At 40.8% G+C, this 17,525-nt stretch overlaps 1 protein-coding gene across 1 annotated transcript in view; it reads left to right on the forward strand.

The window, feature by feature from the left end:
- The window catches only part of LOC106931417 (semaphorin-4B-like), a 58,481-nt gene that overhangs the window by 1,127 nt on the left and 39,829 nt on the right, over positions 1–17,525 (forward strand). The window contains exon 2 of the mRNA XM_015009536.2: positions 15,681–16,122. Within this exon, the coding sequence (XP_014865022.2) occupies positions 16,002–16,122 (121 nt within the window). The 5' untranslated portion in view covers positions 15,681–16,001. The remainder of the gene's footprint in view (positions 1–15,680; positions 16,123–17,525) is intronic.

Here is a 17,525-nt window from a genome sequence, read left to right on the forward strand (position 1 = left end):
TTCTGTCAGGACTCTTCACAAAAATGTTACTTCCAGTCACAAGAAGCGGATGGGCTAAGTTACTTAATATAATTATGTAGTAGTTTTACCGTATCTGCGCTCCATACTCCTCAAAACCAGCCAGCACTTGCTGGAAGTCGGTAGGAGGCAACAGCATCTGCTTTACTGGAGGATTTATGATCTAAATCACTGGCTTCTAGTCGTCTTCAGTACAACATGATCTTTTTGTAAAAACGTATCCCCACTTGGAGTTGTAAATGGACATTATCTTTTCCCAACTTGCAACGAATGTGGAATATTTCCCAAATGTTCTGATGTTTTATAGTGATCCTTTTTTTAAAAAAATGTATAAATTACATCACTGTTTATCTGCACAAACGGTTCTAAAAGTCATTCCTTAGTGTTCTTCTCTTTTATTCCTTCAGAATTTCCTTCCCAGCAGTGTGGCTTTGTTGTGATATTTTAAAGCGGATCTTTTGGTGCTTTTGCTGTTTTAACGATGGAAACATTGTTAAAATTTGATTGAACCGATTATTTACTGGAGCACACAAGAAGTATCTTGGCGTTTATCCCCAGTAAAATGGGTTTGACGCTGCCTGTGTTAATTGAGTTTCAGCCACTGAAATCACACTTGTATTAAACCTCTGTGTGATTGTGGTGCTAGACAAAATATTGTATTGCTGACAAAATACCTCTTTATACATTTGGATTCATATCTAATTCTGCTCAAAACAACAAGCAGACAGAATGTTGACAAAACTTTAGCATTGAGAAATTTCATCACTTTATCCCCATCAAAGGACTTTATTACGCTAAAATCTCTACCAACGTACCAGTTGTTGCACATTTTAAGTATTTATTGTTCATAAAGATAATTTCTGAGCAGATGTGCCTTTTTTAATAAGAATGAATTTGTCATTAGCAGCTGCGTATGTCGTCATGCTAAGCTATGCATCTTAGTACGGCTAATGCAAGTGTCTCTGTACAGCAGCCAGTTGATATTGCACATTTTATACAGAAATTCATTGTGGTGTTTACAACCACTACTTTGATTTTTTTTTTTTTTTTTTTTCTGGTTTGACAAGCATAGGTCTGAGTGTATATTGCTTGTGTTTTTTTTGTTTTTTTTCCCTTTTAAGTATTTAGAGCGGTGACCACATTCGACGTTACATTGACGGGCAACCACAAAATAAAGTTTTAATAATTTCATACCAACCATCAAACATGCACACGTCATGTTTTCTCAGCTCCGCAACACAATGATGATGCTGGCTTTAAGTGGCAAAACCTATAAACTATATTAACACCAAACTTTGCGACTATATCAGTGTGATCCTGACCTTCTGCTCTGTAGGTTTGTTTTGGTTTGTCGAGTCCGACGTCTGGCGCGTATCACTACAGTTGTCTGTAACGCAAACTTGACCCTGGATAAAGCGTCACCTTTGCTCTGGATCTGGTCTCTGCAGATGATTCCTCAGGAAATCAGCTTCTTACTTTTTTCTTTTTTTCTTATCCTGAGCTTTTGGAGTTAAATCTGCTGATTGTGCCGCCTGCCTTGTGTTTGCGTTGGGCTGATACGCCTTGTTGGGTTCAGACTGTAAACGACCGCTGGAGCCGCTCCTTCTGATAGGCTCCAGCTTTCTAGTTGTAAACAGATTTTGAGGGTCTTTTTTTTTTTTCTTTCTTTCTTGTAATTCAAGGATCAAGTTGTTCTCCCTCAGTTTTTTTTTCCCTTCTCTTTTGTGATTACGCGGACCCCCACCCACATGTCGAAGCACTCAAAACAAACAGCCAGTCTCCACCCACAGCTTCAGAGGAATGGTCAGCATGCGGGGAAGTTGTGGTAAAGAGTCGGAGTCGTGGAGAGAGACCCTAAAGAACTATGTGTCCAGAGGGATTTGGGTCACTCGGGGGGGACAGACTGATGGGAACTTGCTTGTTTAGAGTCCCTCAGCAGCCTCTCTACCGGGGCTGGGATGTGGGAAACCGGTCATTTTTCTGGGTTGGATCCAGGTCACACCCAGGGACAGAACAGCCGTGAACTACGCCGCCTTTCCAGTATGTAAACAGAAGTTCTCCTTTCAAAACGATGGCTTCTGTCCATCCACAGCAGAAAAAGTTTGGGTTTTCTTTTTTTCTTTTTAGTGCATGTGGGGTTTTGTTTTTGTCTTAAGGTCTGACTCAAACATCTGGCAGCGATGGCTCCTCGTGATGGCTGAGGAATTTGTGAGAAGTCGCACTTAAGTGAGAAGGTTTGCATTTGCATCCAGGGACTTTGCCTCTCTCTCTGCAGAGCTGCTGCATAGCTTTTGTCTGCTGGCTGCTCGGTCATTCATATTCGGCATAAACCTACGGATCCTGTTGAACGCCCCCCCCCTCCAGGCCCTGCGGGGGGTTTTAGGTGCCGGGCCAGAGTGGGATTCGGATGCAGATGACTTTCCAGGTGGTTCTGCTGGAGGTGCCGAATTTCATATGCAAATGTGATGCTCCGAATTTCATTATGACTGTGTCGACATTCTCCTGCAAAAGTATTCACACCCAGTAAACTCGAGCCACATTTTGTCATGTTCCCATTGCTAGCGTTTATTTTATTTTATGTGCTATAGCAACACTAAACGGTGTTCAGTTTTGGGAAAAAAAGAGACCACCACGACTGGTTGGAACATTTTTAAACCATCATATCTGTATTTGTGAACTTAAATACCTTTAAATAAAAGGAATCTTAAACGGTTGCTATCAGATTTCGCCTAACCAGAATCTGGCATTCTAGGCATTTACAGTGTGTCTATATCTGTAACATAGTTTCCCATTTGAATGGACTTATTGTCCACTTTATGTGTACCTACAAAGTGGCTGATGATCTAAAGGTTTTGAAGAGCAGGAGGGATATTTCTGTAATGACAAAGGGAGACAAACTGGAAAATGAAGGTTAATCATCATCCACATTGTTGTTGTTTACAGCAAACGTTTTGCAATTTCATATTTTGTATCATAGCTTGGCTACTCTTAACGTGTTTTCACACCTGATTACGCATTCACACCTTCCCAAATGAACCAGACTTTCTAGATGAACTTCCTGGAGTTTAATTAGATCGGACTCAGTGGGGCTGGTGTGGATGCACCCAAAGAAAGCTGTAGCGATGTATCCTCCATTTACCTGGCTCAGTGAGGTGGTATTGTTTACTAATGTCTGTTTTGCACTTTATTAAACTGTAAAATCAGTGATGTTGAGCTAATCATTAATCTTACCATCAGTTCCCAACCTGTTTTAGTTCTGTTGTATTTCTTCAGTAGCTCCATGCTAGTCTTTAGCAATGGGGGCTTTTTCTTGATGAAGCTGCATATTGACAGCTGCTGCTGTGGTCAGCGTCTCGGTTCACCTAAACGCTCTCTGTAGGTTTCCAGTGGAAGTGGGCTTGTATCACCGCCGTTTCTATTTGTGTTGAAGGTTAGACAAAGTGCACTCGGCTGCGGCTCGCAGGAGATCCTGACTGAGGTGGCTATCAGTGGATGGAAACGTGTTGCATAACGAGCTCCTCTCCGGAGAGAAATGCAACATTTCCTCTGCTCTCCTTCAGTTTTTTTTTTTTTTTTTTTTTTTTTTTTTTGAAGGAAAGCCAGAGAAAAATAGAGCATGACTTCTTGGAATGAAAACACACCTGCTTTATATTTGGAATGTTTTTTGTTTTGTTTTTATTTCTTGAGAATTGGAAGTTTGCTCATTTTCCTGGAAACATGCAGCTATAAAACTTTAGAAATCTGGAATTTTCCTGTGTGTGGTTGATGTATCAGATCTGAAATGTCGACTCGCCTACATCCAGCAATTTGCAGAAGTATTCATGCTAGGGGTGGGCCATACGGACTTGAAAGTTTTATCACGATATTTTTGGGGTGTTATTGTGATATTTATTACTGCTTTGTTAGGTGACTGTGTGTCACGGCAATTATAGTCCCACAAACACAAATACTGCTCTGCAAAACATTCCTATTTATTAAGTTCTTTGTAATGACATCAACCTCATAAAGAAGTGTGATTTGTATCACTAAAATGCACAGTAACTACATTTTATCATATTTTTAAATTTTTTTATTTAGTTTTTAGTTGATCTCGAACAGTGGAGAAAAATGGTAAAGCTCACAATCCCATCGACACTTTTTTTTTTGTTTTTAGGGTTTTCTAAATTGGAATTTATTCCTGTAAGAATAAATTAATCAATGATGAACAATACATTCAATGTCCACCCCTAATTCATACTCCATAAACCTGTTTTGCAACCACAAAATTCAGACATTTTATTGCAGTTTGACACAATGGCATTGAATTACAAAGTAGAAATAAAATGGTAAATGGTTTTGAACTTCTTACAAATGGGTGAAAAGAGAAACCTTTGGTGTACATCAGTACTTGGTCAATATCTTTGGCTTCATTTACAACTGTAAGTCTTTTATGCTTCATATATTCTCAGTTGGATTGAAGTCACTGTAAAACATGACTGAGGTCAGTCTGAACCGTTCCTTTGTATCTCAGCTGTAGGTTTGGGGTCGTTTTCCTGCCGCAAGGTGAAACTTCACCCATGTCTGCTGACTTTATCCATTTTTGTTGCCGCTTGGTGAAGACCAGATGTGTGGTTTACAGAAAATACGTGGAAATTGGAAAGCTTTGAACACTGTTGTAAAGCACTCCATTCAGTTTCCTGTCTGGCTTCATGCTGGATGACATGAAGTCATTTTTCAGAGGTTAGTGCGAGGGCTTTTGGTAGAGCAGCAGAGGATCTTCTTGCACTGGATCAGTTTAACTAGTTTTTGGTTTGGCAAAGAAATTCAAAAGCATATTTAATTTTTAATCCACCTTTTATGAAGCAGGCTTTGGTGAGGGTTTGGCAAAAAAAGTGTCCTTCTGTTTGACTTCTACAGCATAGAAAATAGGATGTTGAGGTCTTTTTTATGATCTGTAGCTCCTGGTAGTCCTTTAAGCTTTTGGACTGACTTCATACTAAGATTACAGTGTTGAAAAATTGCTCAAATTGCACCTGTTGGCACAGCAAAACCTGGATCTAGTTGAAGGATTTCACCTGCACACATGAAATGACTCATTGCAGAACAGGCCTGTGCTGCCACAGTGAGTAGGTGGATATGCAATCAGGCATGGAGTTTCTCCAGAAATCTGATTTTAAAAACACGGAAGAGAGGAATTTCAATTTTACCAAGGGGGGAAAAAATAAAAAAACATGGGGATTTTCCTGAGTAGATGTTGCCTAATTGTTTCCCAACCTTCAGTTCTATTTTCTTTTTCTCCCCACAGGTGGTTAGTTGAGAAACAATATTTCTACTGTATTTCTTTGAAAACTCTGTGGAAAAAAACCATCCATCCCCATTTTCACTATTCAGGAACAGATGGAACACGTTTGTCATTCTGGACAGGGTTACAGAGCCATTCCTGGGGTTTTACATCTCTAGGGAACCGCAGTGAGGACCGTTATCCACAAGCGGAGAAACCATGGAGCAGTGGTGAACTGTCCCACTACCAAAATCACTCCCAGAGCACATGGATAGTTTCTCCAGGAGGGCACAGAAGACCGAATGAAAAAACAAAAACAGAAATGCCTGTTTTATTTGTCAAAAAAAATCTTGATTTTTCCAACAGCAGCCTTTTGACAAATATTCAGTGGACTGATGAGGCAAAGTTGTAATTTGTCCTGGTACATCTCCTGTACAATATTCCATGAAAAGATTATGCGAATAAGCTTTGGTGCTTTGTGACCTGGACCGCTTGCCGTATTTGATGGAACCATGAATTCTGCTGTTGACCAGAAAATCCTGAAGGAAAATGTCTGACCATCTTTAAGCTGAAGGGTTCTCTGTTATGCTGCAGGAAAAAAGATCTAAAGCACACGAAGTCGGCATCAAAATGGTGACAAGAAAACAAACGAATGCAAAACAAAATCTTTTGGACTGAGCTTTGCTGAAGCCCAGATTTTGATCTGATTCAGATGGTTTGTCGATCTCTTAAACAGGCCGGTAATGCTGTAAAACTCTACAATGTGGCAGGACTAAAAAAACGGTGATGTAAAATACTGATTACCAGTTTGCCGGCAGCTGCTGCACAACCAGTTATTAGGCTGAGATGGGGGGGAGCTTTTACTCCACATCTAACATAAACTTAAACTAACAATAAAAACGGCTTTTGTATTTGCTCATTTGTCTACTGAATTAATTTTGATCTTACACAAATCTGAAAAAAAAAAAAGAACTCTGAGTAGAAAACACTTTCACAGCACAGCACCTGTCCCTTATTTTGGACTAACGGTTCAAAGTCCCAACCGCTGACCTCTATGCACTTTTTTTTTTTTTTAAAGCTGAAGATAAACAGACATCTGCCTTGGGGCGGCAAAGCTGTCAAATGACTCATCCAGTCCATATCGTGTTCCCACCTGGAGCGAGCTATACCTGAACAGACTTGCGGTTGCAATCATGGAAATTTCTACCTGAACCCAGAGGTGGTTTGTAAATCTTCGGGCCCAACAAGGTGAAATGGGGGGCCAGATTCACAATACAGTCATCTGATACGCTTTTAAATCCCATTGCACTGCTTGTCAGATCACGTAAAGAAATGAGTCGTCATGTCGGTTTAGCCACAGGGATTAATCCTGCAGAGTACCCCCCCTTCTCCAAACTTGACGTGCAAGTCATGAGATGACTGGTTCGCTACAGTCAGCTAACCTCCTTCAGGTTTTACGTTGTAATTAGCAGATGAACTGTGTTGCTGACACAACGCGTTTTGGGCCATCACAAAGGCCTTGGTTGTGCGATTACGCGACTATACATCATCGGTCTTTTGTCACGCAAAAGAGTTGGTCGACAGCGTTCCCTGACGTCAGGACCAGCCATGTGGATGACTGAGATGTCGTCCTGTTGCTCATAAAGCAACAGTTCATTGACATCTTTGACTGATGGAGAATGAAGCTATATGATCTTTAGTTCCTTGTGTTTCCTTTGTAAAGGATGTTCCCACCCAAAGCAAAATGTTGAGCTCTTTTCAGAGGGATTTCCTGATTGGTCAGAGAACTTTGTTAGACTCAAGTAGGTCATTGGGTTGGAAGTGTGGAAAGCTTCTCAATCCAGAAGAACAAAACGAAAACAAAGGGGATTAGTGTAATCTTGGTGTATACTTGTACAGTGGGCTAATGGCCATTATATTTTATAGCTGTAAATATAGCTTCTTTCACATCTAAAGAGGCTTCTGCAGTTTCTATAACTGGGCTTTGAGTCTGACGCATGGCTCATAATTGATGTTTTAAAAGTTCCTCAAGCAGCGGCGTCCCACTGTTCCCCCGTCAGGCTCGAATAATTTGAGGCGAGGGCACGTCTGTATTAGAGGGGAAAAGGTGACCCCGGCTCTCCTTCCAGCACTTATCTCCTCCGCCAGCTCCGTTTCACTCGCTCTTTCTGAAACGATAATTGCCACTTCCTGCGTGGCGGAGCCGGGCTCTGATCTTGAATGTTCCTCTGAGCCCATTGGACAGTAGATTACAGTAAGAGCAGAGCGCCTTTTGGGGTTTGTCACAACTTGCAAGGAGACTCTCTGGAAGTCCTGCAGCTAAGTTTAAAGAAGCACTCCTGCAGCGGTTAACCATTTCACTCAAAGCCGTTTGGTCATCTCTGGTCATACGAAGCATATTTATTGTGAAGCACCATTAAAAAAAGGCCTTATAAGGCAAACCAGCAGATGCATTTATGTGCTTTCTAAAGGGAAGGAAATGGATTTCAGACTGCATTAGAGGATCTTGTGCTGTGTTCTCAGAAGATTATTATTATTATTATTGCCCTTTGGACTGAGGACTCACTAATGAAGCATAACATTATGACTACCTGCCGTCTAAAGTGATGCTTGCACTTTTTTTTTCCCGCACTTTGTTTTTCCCCTGTAAAAGCAAAAAGTTTTACAGCCAGAGAGCAATTTAGCCTATCTTCTGGAAGTTGGGTAGTTGAGGCCGTTTTCAGCAAAAATACACACACTCGCGCGTGGAAATTCAGGCCAATCACACAATAGTTTCGTACGCAGAAGGCGGTGGAAAAAAATTGCCAGGGATGTTGTGACAAGAAGGTTGAGAACAAAATGTTGCGATTTTCATCAGGCATGTGCGACAATGAGAACTGATTTCAACAGTTCGGTCTAACAATGTAGATCCATTAACTCTTCTGGACGATTGAAGAAATGCTGTAATGTCTGCCTCCAGGATGTTGGAAGCTGTGATCTTCATCCTCCTTGCATCAGATTTGTTTATCCACCTGTAGATGAAACAAATGCCAAAACATGTTTTCCTCAAATCATTTCTTAACCATATTTAGCTGTGGTAAGAACTTTGTCCTTCTAAAGGGCCAGAAACAGAGATTCTCATGAAACAATGTGAACATGGCCTGCAACAAGGATAAGGTAGGAGGTCCGTTTCCAAGTAACATCCATATGGAAAGCAGTACCCAAGGTTTCCAGGCAGAACGTTGCCAATACCATTCCTGTACCTCTGCTGGCTCATCTGCTTTACGTTGCTGCTTTTGGCTTGGGGTAGGATTCAGCACGGGCACCCTGTCTGCTCTGGCAACAGACCGCAAGAACAAACCTCTGGTTCTGTTGAGACATTAACTTTGGCCAGCGGTGAGAGCTAGCTTGTCTGTTGGCTCAAACCACACGGGCCAGCCTTTGCTCCCCATGTGAGTCCATTCCCTGGCTCAACGCTGGTTCTTCCTTGAACCACTTTTGATTGATATTGTCTGCTGCGGTCAACTTTTCGAGATGCACTTCCACTTCCAGGACTAACTCTCCTGTTACTGCCCATTATATCCCACTAATGAAGAGACACTCTGAGTTTTTCCACTCGGCCTGTCAGAGTCATAATGTCATTCCTGACTGACGGAAATTCACTGCAAGTATTTGCATTCGTGGCTCTGCTTCTACTAATCATGTTTCCATTGTTTAAACAGTTAAATTCCATGGATTTGCCCAACTTTGCAACTCAAACCTCGGCAGAAATTGAAGTTTGAAAAACTCCAAAGCATTCAGTGAAAATTTTTATTTAAATTCACATCTGCTGGCAACGAGATGAGCCGAGATGAGTGTTTAATCACACATTCAGGTTAGTACTTGGCACTATTCTTCATCAGAACCAATCTATTGGAACCTCATCATCATCATTGTATGCTCAAATATTCCAGGGACATGACGCAGCAGGATGCATTATAGCCGGCGATCATCACTCTGATAACTGTGTGAATAATTAATGGTACATACATGAAAAGTCGTCTTCCTCATGCGATTGGTCTGCCATCATACGCATAAATAATTGATTATATAAATGAATTTCAAACTTCTGTTTTTTATTTTATGAATAGTCGTGTTGTCGGAGGACTAACGTCCCAATAGATTGAAGGATGAGGAAAAGATGAAATGCAGTGCATTAAATAATTAGTCATTGATTAGCGGGGAGGACTGCTGCTGTCTGGAACCGTTTGCGCATACTTGTGATCATTATCGTAATTATCTTTTTTCAGAGGTAGTTTTGCCTTTGGGCCTCAGGATCCTGAACCTTCAGCCTGCTTATGTTCAGAGTTACACCCATAAAAGTCAACGCATGGATGCTGGTTTCTGTGTCATCCTGGTTTAAACTCTTTATTTGCTGCGTGCCGACACAGAGGCCGCTGTCTGTTTCAGATCCAAGACGAAGCGGTACCTGCAGGGGAAAATGAAATGGGAGAGTCAATATTTTTCTCCAAATATATTACATCTTGGTTTTTCTTCTTTTTTTTTTTTCCCTGTCTCGTGCGGTGTAATGAAAGGGCACCACTGAAACTAGATTGTAGGTGATTCTATTCTCTTTGTTGTTCTAACTAAGAGTATTTAAATAAGGATTTAATTTCCTGCAATGTGGTATTTTTATTTTTTTAAAGGTGGTCTTAAAGGTTTCTTTGTTGTGGTCTGTTTTTATGAATGCAGGCCATATTAAAAAGCACCCAAGGACTCCAGTTGGAGGATATCCTGGAGATTTGGGTCTGATATACCTGTCAGCAAAGAAAGCAAAGAACCCATTTAGCACCGCTGCACTCAAGAAGCATAACGCAGAGTGGACTTCCTGTTTTCTAAAGACCGTTTTTTTTCTAACATGTTTTCCAGATTTACTGTTCAAAGTGCTAACTTTTACAATGACGCATATTTGGGTCATTATAAAACGACTCAAATATGGGTCATTTTACAATGACCCACATACCCATATACATGTAAAACCATGGCTTTTACATGGCAAAGCTATGTAAAACTAAATGCATCTTTTTACTACTGCAGCATAATCTCACAAAATTCTATAAAAATCCAAAAAGAAGCAGACTGCTCCCATTCAGTGACGCAAAATAACTCTAGACGCCTTCAAAACAAACTTACAGGCACACAAAATGTTAAAATGCTGCTGTTTTTTTATTTTATTTTTCTTCTCAAGTTTGATGTATTGAACACCTGAAGCTTATGGTAAATAGTTTGGGATAAACTATCTACGTGGTCATCCACAGTACTTCCTGCCTGTGTTTGTCTTCTACTTGATGGGGTATTTTTAAGTTTAAAGTTGGAAACTCTTAAAAAAACATGAACTCGTTATTCACGGAAAAGTTGAGGATTTCTTACCAACCCCTTCCTCGAAATCCAATATGGCTGCTCTGAATATTAAGTATAGTTTATAGCTAGAGTAAAAGTTTCTTAACACTTCCAACATGTAGTTAGCATTTCTGTTCAGATGTCTGCATCAAAGTTGATTTGTTAGAACTAACTTTGATCATGCCAAACTTTGCCAAACTCTCTTTACCCATTTCTCATAATACAATTAAAACAAACATTTCCAAACATGTTTTGTTGTTGTTCTTGTATTAATACAAAATTAAAGGCTGGCTTTTTCTTTTAAATAAAAAATCAGAGTGAGATTGTGCTACGACAGCAGAAAAAACCAGACAAGCAATGTTTTTTTTGTTTTTTTTAACACACGTCTTTAAGGCTGCCAATAAACTGGTTCACATCTGTATTGTGGCTCAGGGAACATGGTGAGCAACATCTACGTGCAGGTGTGCACCGCATCTGCAACCGGTTACGTCATTCCAGTCATCTGTTCCTCATCGTTGTCTTGCGCCTCTCTCTCTCTCTCTCTCTCTCTCTTCCCTCCATCCAGACGTGCTGATTCATGCTCGGGTGTCGGGTAAACTCGGAGTCACACTCGTTCGCTGTGATGATGAATTTACGATGAACCCTGCCAGCTCGGGGAAACAATCGCTGCAGTCTCAGCTGCTGCATGGGGGCCCTTTGGAGTTTATTTTTAACCCAGACGTGATTTATTTAGCAGTCTGCTTTCTTGGTTTGTGCGAGCAGTCTGCTGAGCTCAAACCTGCGCCGCGCTGCTCCGGCTCATCTGTCCCTCCGCTGTTATGGTTCATTGTTTGTGTGCCGCGGCCGTCAGCCAGCCACTTAATTTTGTTTTCCATCGTCCGGGGCGCATATGGCTGCTTTCTTTATAACTGCTTTACAGCAAATAATGTCCTGTGCCACATTAACCATCTGTGAATGCATTTACCAAATTGGTGTCATTTTTCATTAGGCCTAGATATTTAAAACTGAACTACTTTTGAGTGAAAATGACTTTATTCACCCTGTTTTGCTTTATTTTTGTTTATACTTTTTTTTAATGCTGTGCCCCCATATGTACAGATAGTCAGTTATGCTGTTTATTTCACATTTTTTGCTGCATTACCTGTGCAGTGCAAATTAATGCTGGTTAAAATTAATCAACACAATGACAAACTAAGCATGGACTGAATCCCAACACCAAGCTCTGCCAGACTTTTAAAATTACACTTCAGCAGCTAAGATTTCTCACACAGAGCTTTTTTTTCTCTCTCTCTTCCTTCTGTTTCTTAACATCTCCTTCACCAGCCAGTGTTGCCAGGCAGAATGGCGTGTTTTTGTGTTGACACCAAATTCAGACCCTACGATCAGATTTTTCACCATCCTGGCCATTGCCTTCTTACACAACTGAGCTCAATTCAAGTCTCACTGTGTGGCCTTTCTCCCATTGACTTGGATTCCCTCTGGTAGATCTTCAACTCAGCCAATCGGCGAACAGAAGTTGTGGATGATGTCGATTTTTCTGCCTGTAGTTGTAGCCATGGTGGCGGAGAAATTGAACAAAGCCGTCCAGTCCGTGTTGGCCAGTCTTCCAAATATTGAATTATCAACAACCATTTTGTGCAGTTCTCTCTTTGCAGTGGAGGAGAGGTGTTTACAGACCAGGTAATTTCCGGTAAGCTTCATAGTGTCGAACTGGCGCGTTGCATATATCACAGACAAACATTAGCGAGTCCACGCTTCCAGGAAGTAATCATTTCTTTGTAGTTCTCATTTATTTGAGCTACATCACCACGTCAAGGTACATGAATGCATTGAATTCTTTTTGGAGATGTGAAGTTTTTGACAGGCAAGTCAAAGTCAAGTCTCATTGTGTTTTTGTTCTCGTTGCTTTTTTTTTTTTTTTTTTTTTTTGTCAAATATGGCAAGACTCTTGATTTCCAGGTGGATTTTTGTAGAACGAACATCAAGCCTACAGCAGTGAATTGTATTCTCAATAAAGTTATAACGCTTTTCCAATGGGTAAAGAGGCCCATCACCACCAATCGTGTATTGATTGGAGATTTTGTACCTTTCCCCTCCTCCCCCTAGTTGATTCCTGAACCAAGCCAGGACTGCCGCCCGCACTAAGCAGCCTGGCATAAGTGTGAATTATAATGACAAACACAGCAAGGAGTCTCTGTCTTGTCAGGCTCCCACTGAGGTCTTTTCTGCTCAGTATAATGGCTCTATAAATCTCATTGAACAGCCAGCTGAACCCAAGACATAATGTCGTTTTAAGGGTCAGACACTGAAAAAGACGAATTTCACAGTTCTGCGATATCTGGACCAACGGAACAGATTTTTCTTTTGAGGTTTTTTTTTTTTAAATTCTCTTTTATCATGGTGTAAATTGCTGACGGATGTTAAATGTGCATGTTTGGTTCTGGGAATACAGAGTAGACTAGAACCAGGAGACCCGAGTGATGTGCAAGACTGACAAAACGGCAGTCGCCATTTGTATCTAAGAATTGATTTCAGAGATGCCAATTAACTGAATTAAAGTTCATATTTGAATCTTAATCAAGAATCTGAGACTCTAAACAAAACCTAATATTGCTGTTGGCTTGGGGGTTTTATTGGTGTGTCTCTTTCCCTGATCGCTTTGCAGACATTGCTTACATGACGCCCAGTGCTGGATGTGGAGCTGGTCCACGTCGCGTGAACGCACGCTGTTCCCCGTCCTCTGAAGTCGACGCGACCCGGCGGAGTGTGTCGTCCAGCTCATCCGTCACATCTTGTCTGTTTCTGAACAGATGCAGATATTAATGGGGAGTCTCCGGAGAGGTTTAGAAGGTTAATGAATCAGTGGCTTCAGGCAATATGGCAGCGGCGTCAACCTTCACATATAGGGAGCAGCCTAAACAAACAGATGGGTCCTCTTGGACCGAGCATAGCTGGTCACTTGAACTGCATTGGGAACAGACATGTTTCATGTGACTTTATGGTTTAGCTGTGTAGAGTAGAAATACAACATGCACAGCTTTATATTTCATGTGCTCTTACAGTGTGGAGATCCTCTGGCCTATATAAACAGCCAACTCGCTTTTCCTTTTATCCCAGTCTGAGGAATCCCTCTGAACAACATCCTGTAGTATTTCATTAAAATTTTAAAAGACCTGAGGAGTTGCGCAAGGAAGCACCCTGGGAACATTGCGACCTGCAGATTCCTGCCGCACGTTTAGCTGCTGTGCATGTCGTCCCAGCAGGCATGAGGGGGACGACAGGAGGAGGTGGGGTTGCAGCCAGTGGAGGCTGAGCTAGCTTCACTGAAGCTGCATGAAACAGAGCCTGGTATTTGAGAGTTAAGAGCAGCAGCGTTCACAGATATTTTAAGGGACGTGCGTTCAAATGGGGGAGAATATAGCGCACCTTGTGCAGCACATGGAACCGCCGACTGCAGATTATCTTAAGTGCAATATGTATGTATATATATATATGTATGTATGTGTATATATATAATTTTTTTTTTTTTTTTTTTGCACAGTTGTGGCTAACCAGATGGCCTTTTTTGAGTCTGTATACTCCAGTTAACTAATCATTAATAAATTAGTTGACGACTATTTCAGGCGATTGTCTCTCTTCTTTTAGTTAAATAATTTCTCTTGGTTTCCAAGCTACCTTTTATAAAATAATCTGCAGTATTTTATTTTATTTTATTTTTTTATTTTTTTTCCAATATTTTTTTTTATAGGCGACGAGACAAAAATCTGCCGATCGATGCACCTCTAGGTTTCCTTCCCAAGCAATAGATTCATTACGTGGCATTCGGGTGCAGTAAGTTCAGCTCCTCCGCCTCCAAACTTTGTCTCCTCAGGCAGCAGAAAGGCTCTAAATAATCTTTCTGGACAGTGTTGTTTTAGCACTTGTTCAGTCTGATTGTATGTCTAAAATGGGAAAAGCTCAGTGAGAGCCCGTCTGGCCACGCCTTTGTTCTGTTGGAGGATTTATTAGCTACCGTAAATCTTTGAAGGAGGTCACCTGGGAGTCGCTGTAATGATGCAGGATACGTCATGTTCTCCTCTGTGTTTACGTTTTAAACTCTACCATCTTTTGCTAATTGGCTGCTCCAGCTGCTTGCGCAGGGGAGTAACGAGTTATCACAGAAGAAGAATCCTCTGGTCTGTTCACTCAGCTCAAGTGTGTGTGTGTGTGTGGCCATTGCATCATATTTGTAGATTAATAATGAGAAAAAACAGTTTTCGTCTAACGGTGTGCAGCTGCTGGGGGAAGGGAGGGTGCTACTTCACTACATTTACACAACCTGGTCACTTTGGTACTTTCTCTAATAACTTGGTCACTTTAAAATGCATTAGTTTTACTCTTGCATCCTCAAACAACTTATTTATTCATTTGTATACATGTGTGTGTTTATAAATTCCTGACCTGCTTGTTCCAGCTCTTTCTGACTCCCATTTTCTTAAGAAATTCTGAGTTCAGCTGTGAACAAACATCGAATATACGGTGGAGGGTTTTTAACAGAGGCGCTGGTTTTAAATCAACATTTAAAAAACTAAACCCATTGCAGTATTATCCATAGCAAATGGGCCTAAACTTTTCCTTAGAAAACCCAACTTAAACCGAATAATTGAATCTAATCAGAAGTTTGTTGTTTGTAATTTAAATGAAGATAATCTTGTAATACTTTCCTTTGGATTCTAAAGGATTTCCACTCTTAAAAAATCTGCAACATATCCTTAAGAAAAAGCAAAATTGGCCTCAGAAATCGACATCAGGAAAAAGCCGATCGGTGCGTCTCTGCTTCAGATGACTAAAATTTATTTCCCCTGAATGTAGAGTTGAATTAAAAATTTCCCCACAAATTCAACTACATCGTTTTTAACTTGACTCCCACTCTATCCAACAACCTTTTTGCTTTTGTCTCCATCTACATGGTAGAAGGCTGGATTTGGAAATTGGCTTGTGCAGCATCTTACTAAAGCGTCTTCTCGTATCCAACATAAACGTTTCCTCTCCTTTCTCCCCACAGATCCAAAACAATTATCACTAAACGGCCACTCGTGAAGGTTCATCACTGACCCATCAGAAGGAGCTTTAAGTACAAGAAAACAAGCAGCCGTTGAGCCAGGAAGGATTCCTGTTCTCCGGGCTAACTCTGCGTGTGCGGACCTCTGGGAGCGCAAGAATCCAGTCAAGGACACGTTCACTCCCTCCTTCGCCTCCCTTTCTCAGCCTGCAGGAAGATGGGAGTGAAAACATAGCCGTGCGGATTCAAGAGAAGCTCTTAATGAATTCCAGGGAATCCTGAAAACAAACTGAGCATTTGTCGGTGTGTCAGAACTCGGCGGCCATGTGCTCGGTAGCTGTGACCATCCGGCGTCTTCTGGCTGCCGCGCTGCTATTGGCTGGAGGCCTGGAGTCGGCGAGCGAAACTGAGGAGGACGTCACGCCACGCATCAGCTTTCCATACAGTGAGTAAACGCATCCACCTGCTACGCCACCAATAAAACATGAATTGGACAGTATAATGTGTATACTCATAATAGCATAATAAGTGAAGTCACTGATTTACACATTTTAATTGACACATTTTTTCTGCTCCTTTTCTGACTAATGTACAACAACTTCAGTGAATCTTAAATACTATTTAATTTCAGTCAGGTTGGGTTTTTTAATTTTTTTTAATCAAAGTTCATTTTAATTTGGTGCATGCATTTAGGTCAAGTATTTAAATATGCCTGCTGGAGAACGAACATCCATGACAAATGCTTATTTTTCCAAGAAATTCTTCTTTTTAAAATTTATTTTAACTCAATTTTTTAATTGTATAATTCCAATTTTTCAAGTGAATCACTATTTAAAAAAAAAAAAGCCATTCTTACTGATGAGGGTACTTGGTACTATAACTGTTTTCATCCTAAAAAGCTCTGGGGATTTTTTTATATAATATACTGAAAGCAAAAAAACAAAGGGTTTCCCCCTCACCCACCCATCAGTGGATTCTTATGACAGAAACTCAAAATAAAATTAGAAATAATTACCTCTCTCTGCTTGTTGAAACACATCAACTTGAATAGTTAAAGTGCATGCAAGCTGGAAATGAAAATGTAATGCCGTATAAAACTGAAACAACAGGAAGTGTTGGGATCTCGGGTTTAAGCTGCATTTGTTTTCTTTTAGTTCTCTAGATGTCAGGTCTGTAATATGGGTGCAAACAATAAAACGGCTGTAAACTGGAGTTACAGGGGACTGAGGGTGAGTTAATCAAAGGTCCAGGTCTTCCCAAAATGAAAGCAATCAGTTTTGAGGCTGGCAACAGGAGTGTTTAGGGATACCTCAAGGCCTGGGGGGCATGCATGCCAACTCAAAGATCAACCAGGGAACAAACACCACATGTTCATAAATACATGCAGGTGCAGGTTTTTTGTTTGTGCATAAGATCTCTTGCCTCTGTTTTCATTTTGAGCTTTTATGGAAAGACTGGAGGGGGAAAAGGAGCCTGGAAGCTTCTCTGCAGCTTCAGTTCGTTGCTGAAGTGTTTACAACCTGAAGTTTTGATTTGTCTCCTCAAAACAGCAAACTTCAATTTGTTTCATTGGGATTTTATGTGCTAAAACAACACGGTAGTGCTCATTTGTCATATTAAAGGAAAACGATGCATTATTAAACTTTGGATATATAATGACATCCAACACACATTTCCACTGCACATCAGCACAAAAACGCACCATCTCAATTGTACCACAACTGAATGTTAGATTGATGCACGTTCTTAAGTTGGCATGGTCTAGTCAAAGCCCATATCTAAATTTAATAGAGAGGTGATGAGACCTGAAAATTGCTCTTCACAAACGCTCCACCCAACCTGACTGAG

This window comes from Poecilia mexicana, unplaced genomic scaffold, assembly GCF_051168715.1.
Source record: "Poecilia mexicana isolate PSO_F unplaced genomic scaffold, ASM5116871v1 scaffold_3, whole genome shotgun sequence".
Classification (NCBI taxonomy): Eukaryota; Metazoa; Chordata; class Actinopteri; order Cyprinodontiformes; family Poeciliidae; genus Poecilia; species Poecilia mexicana.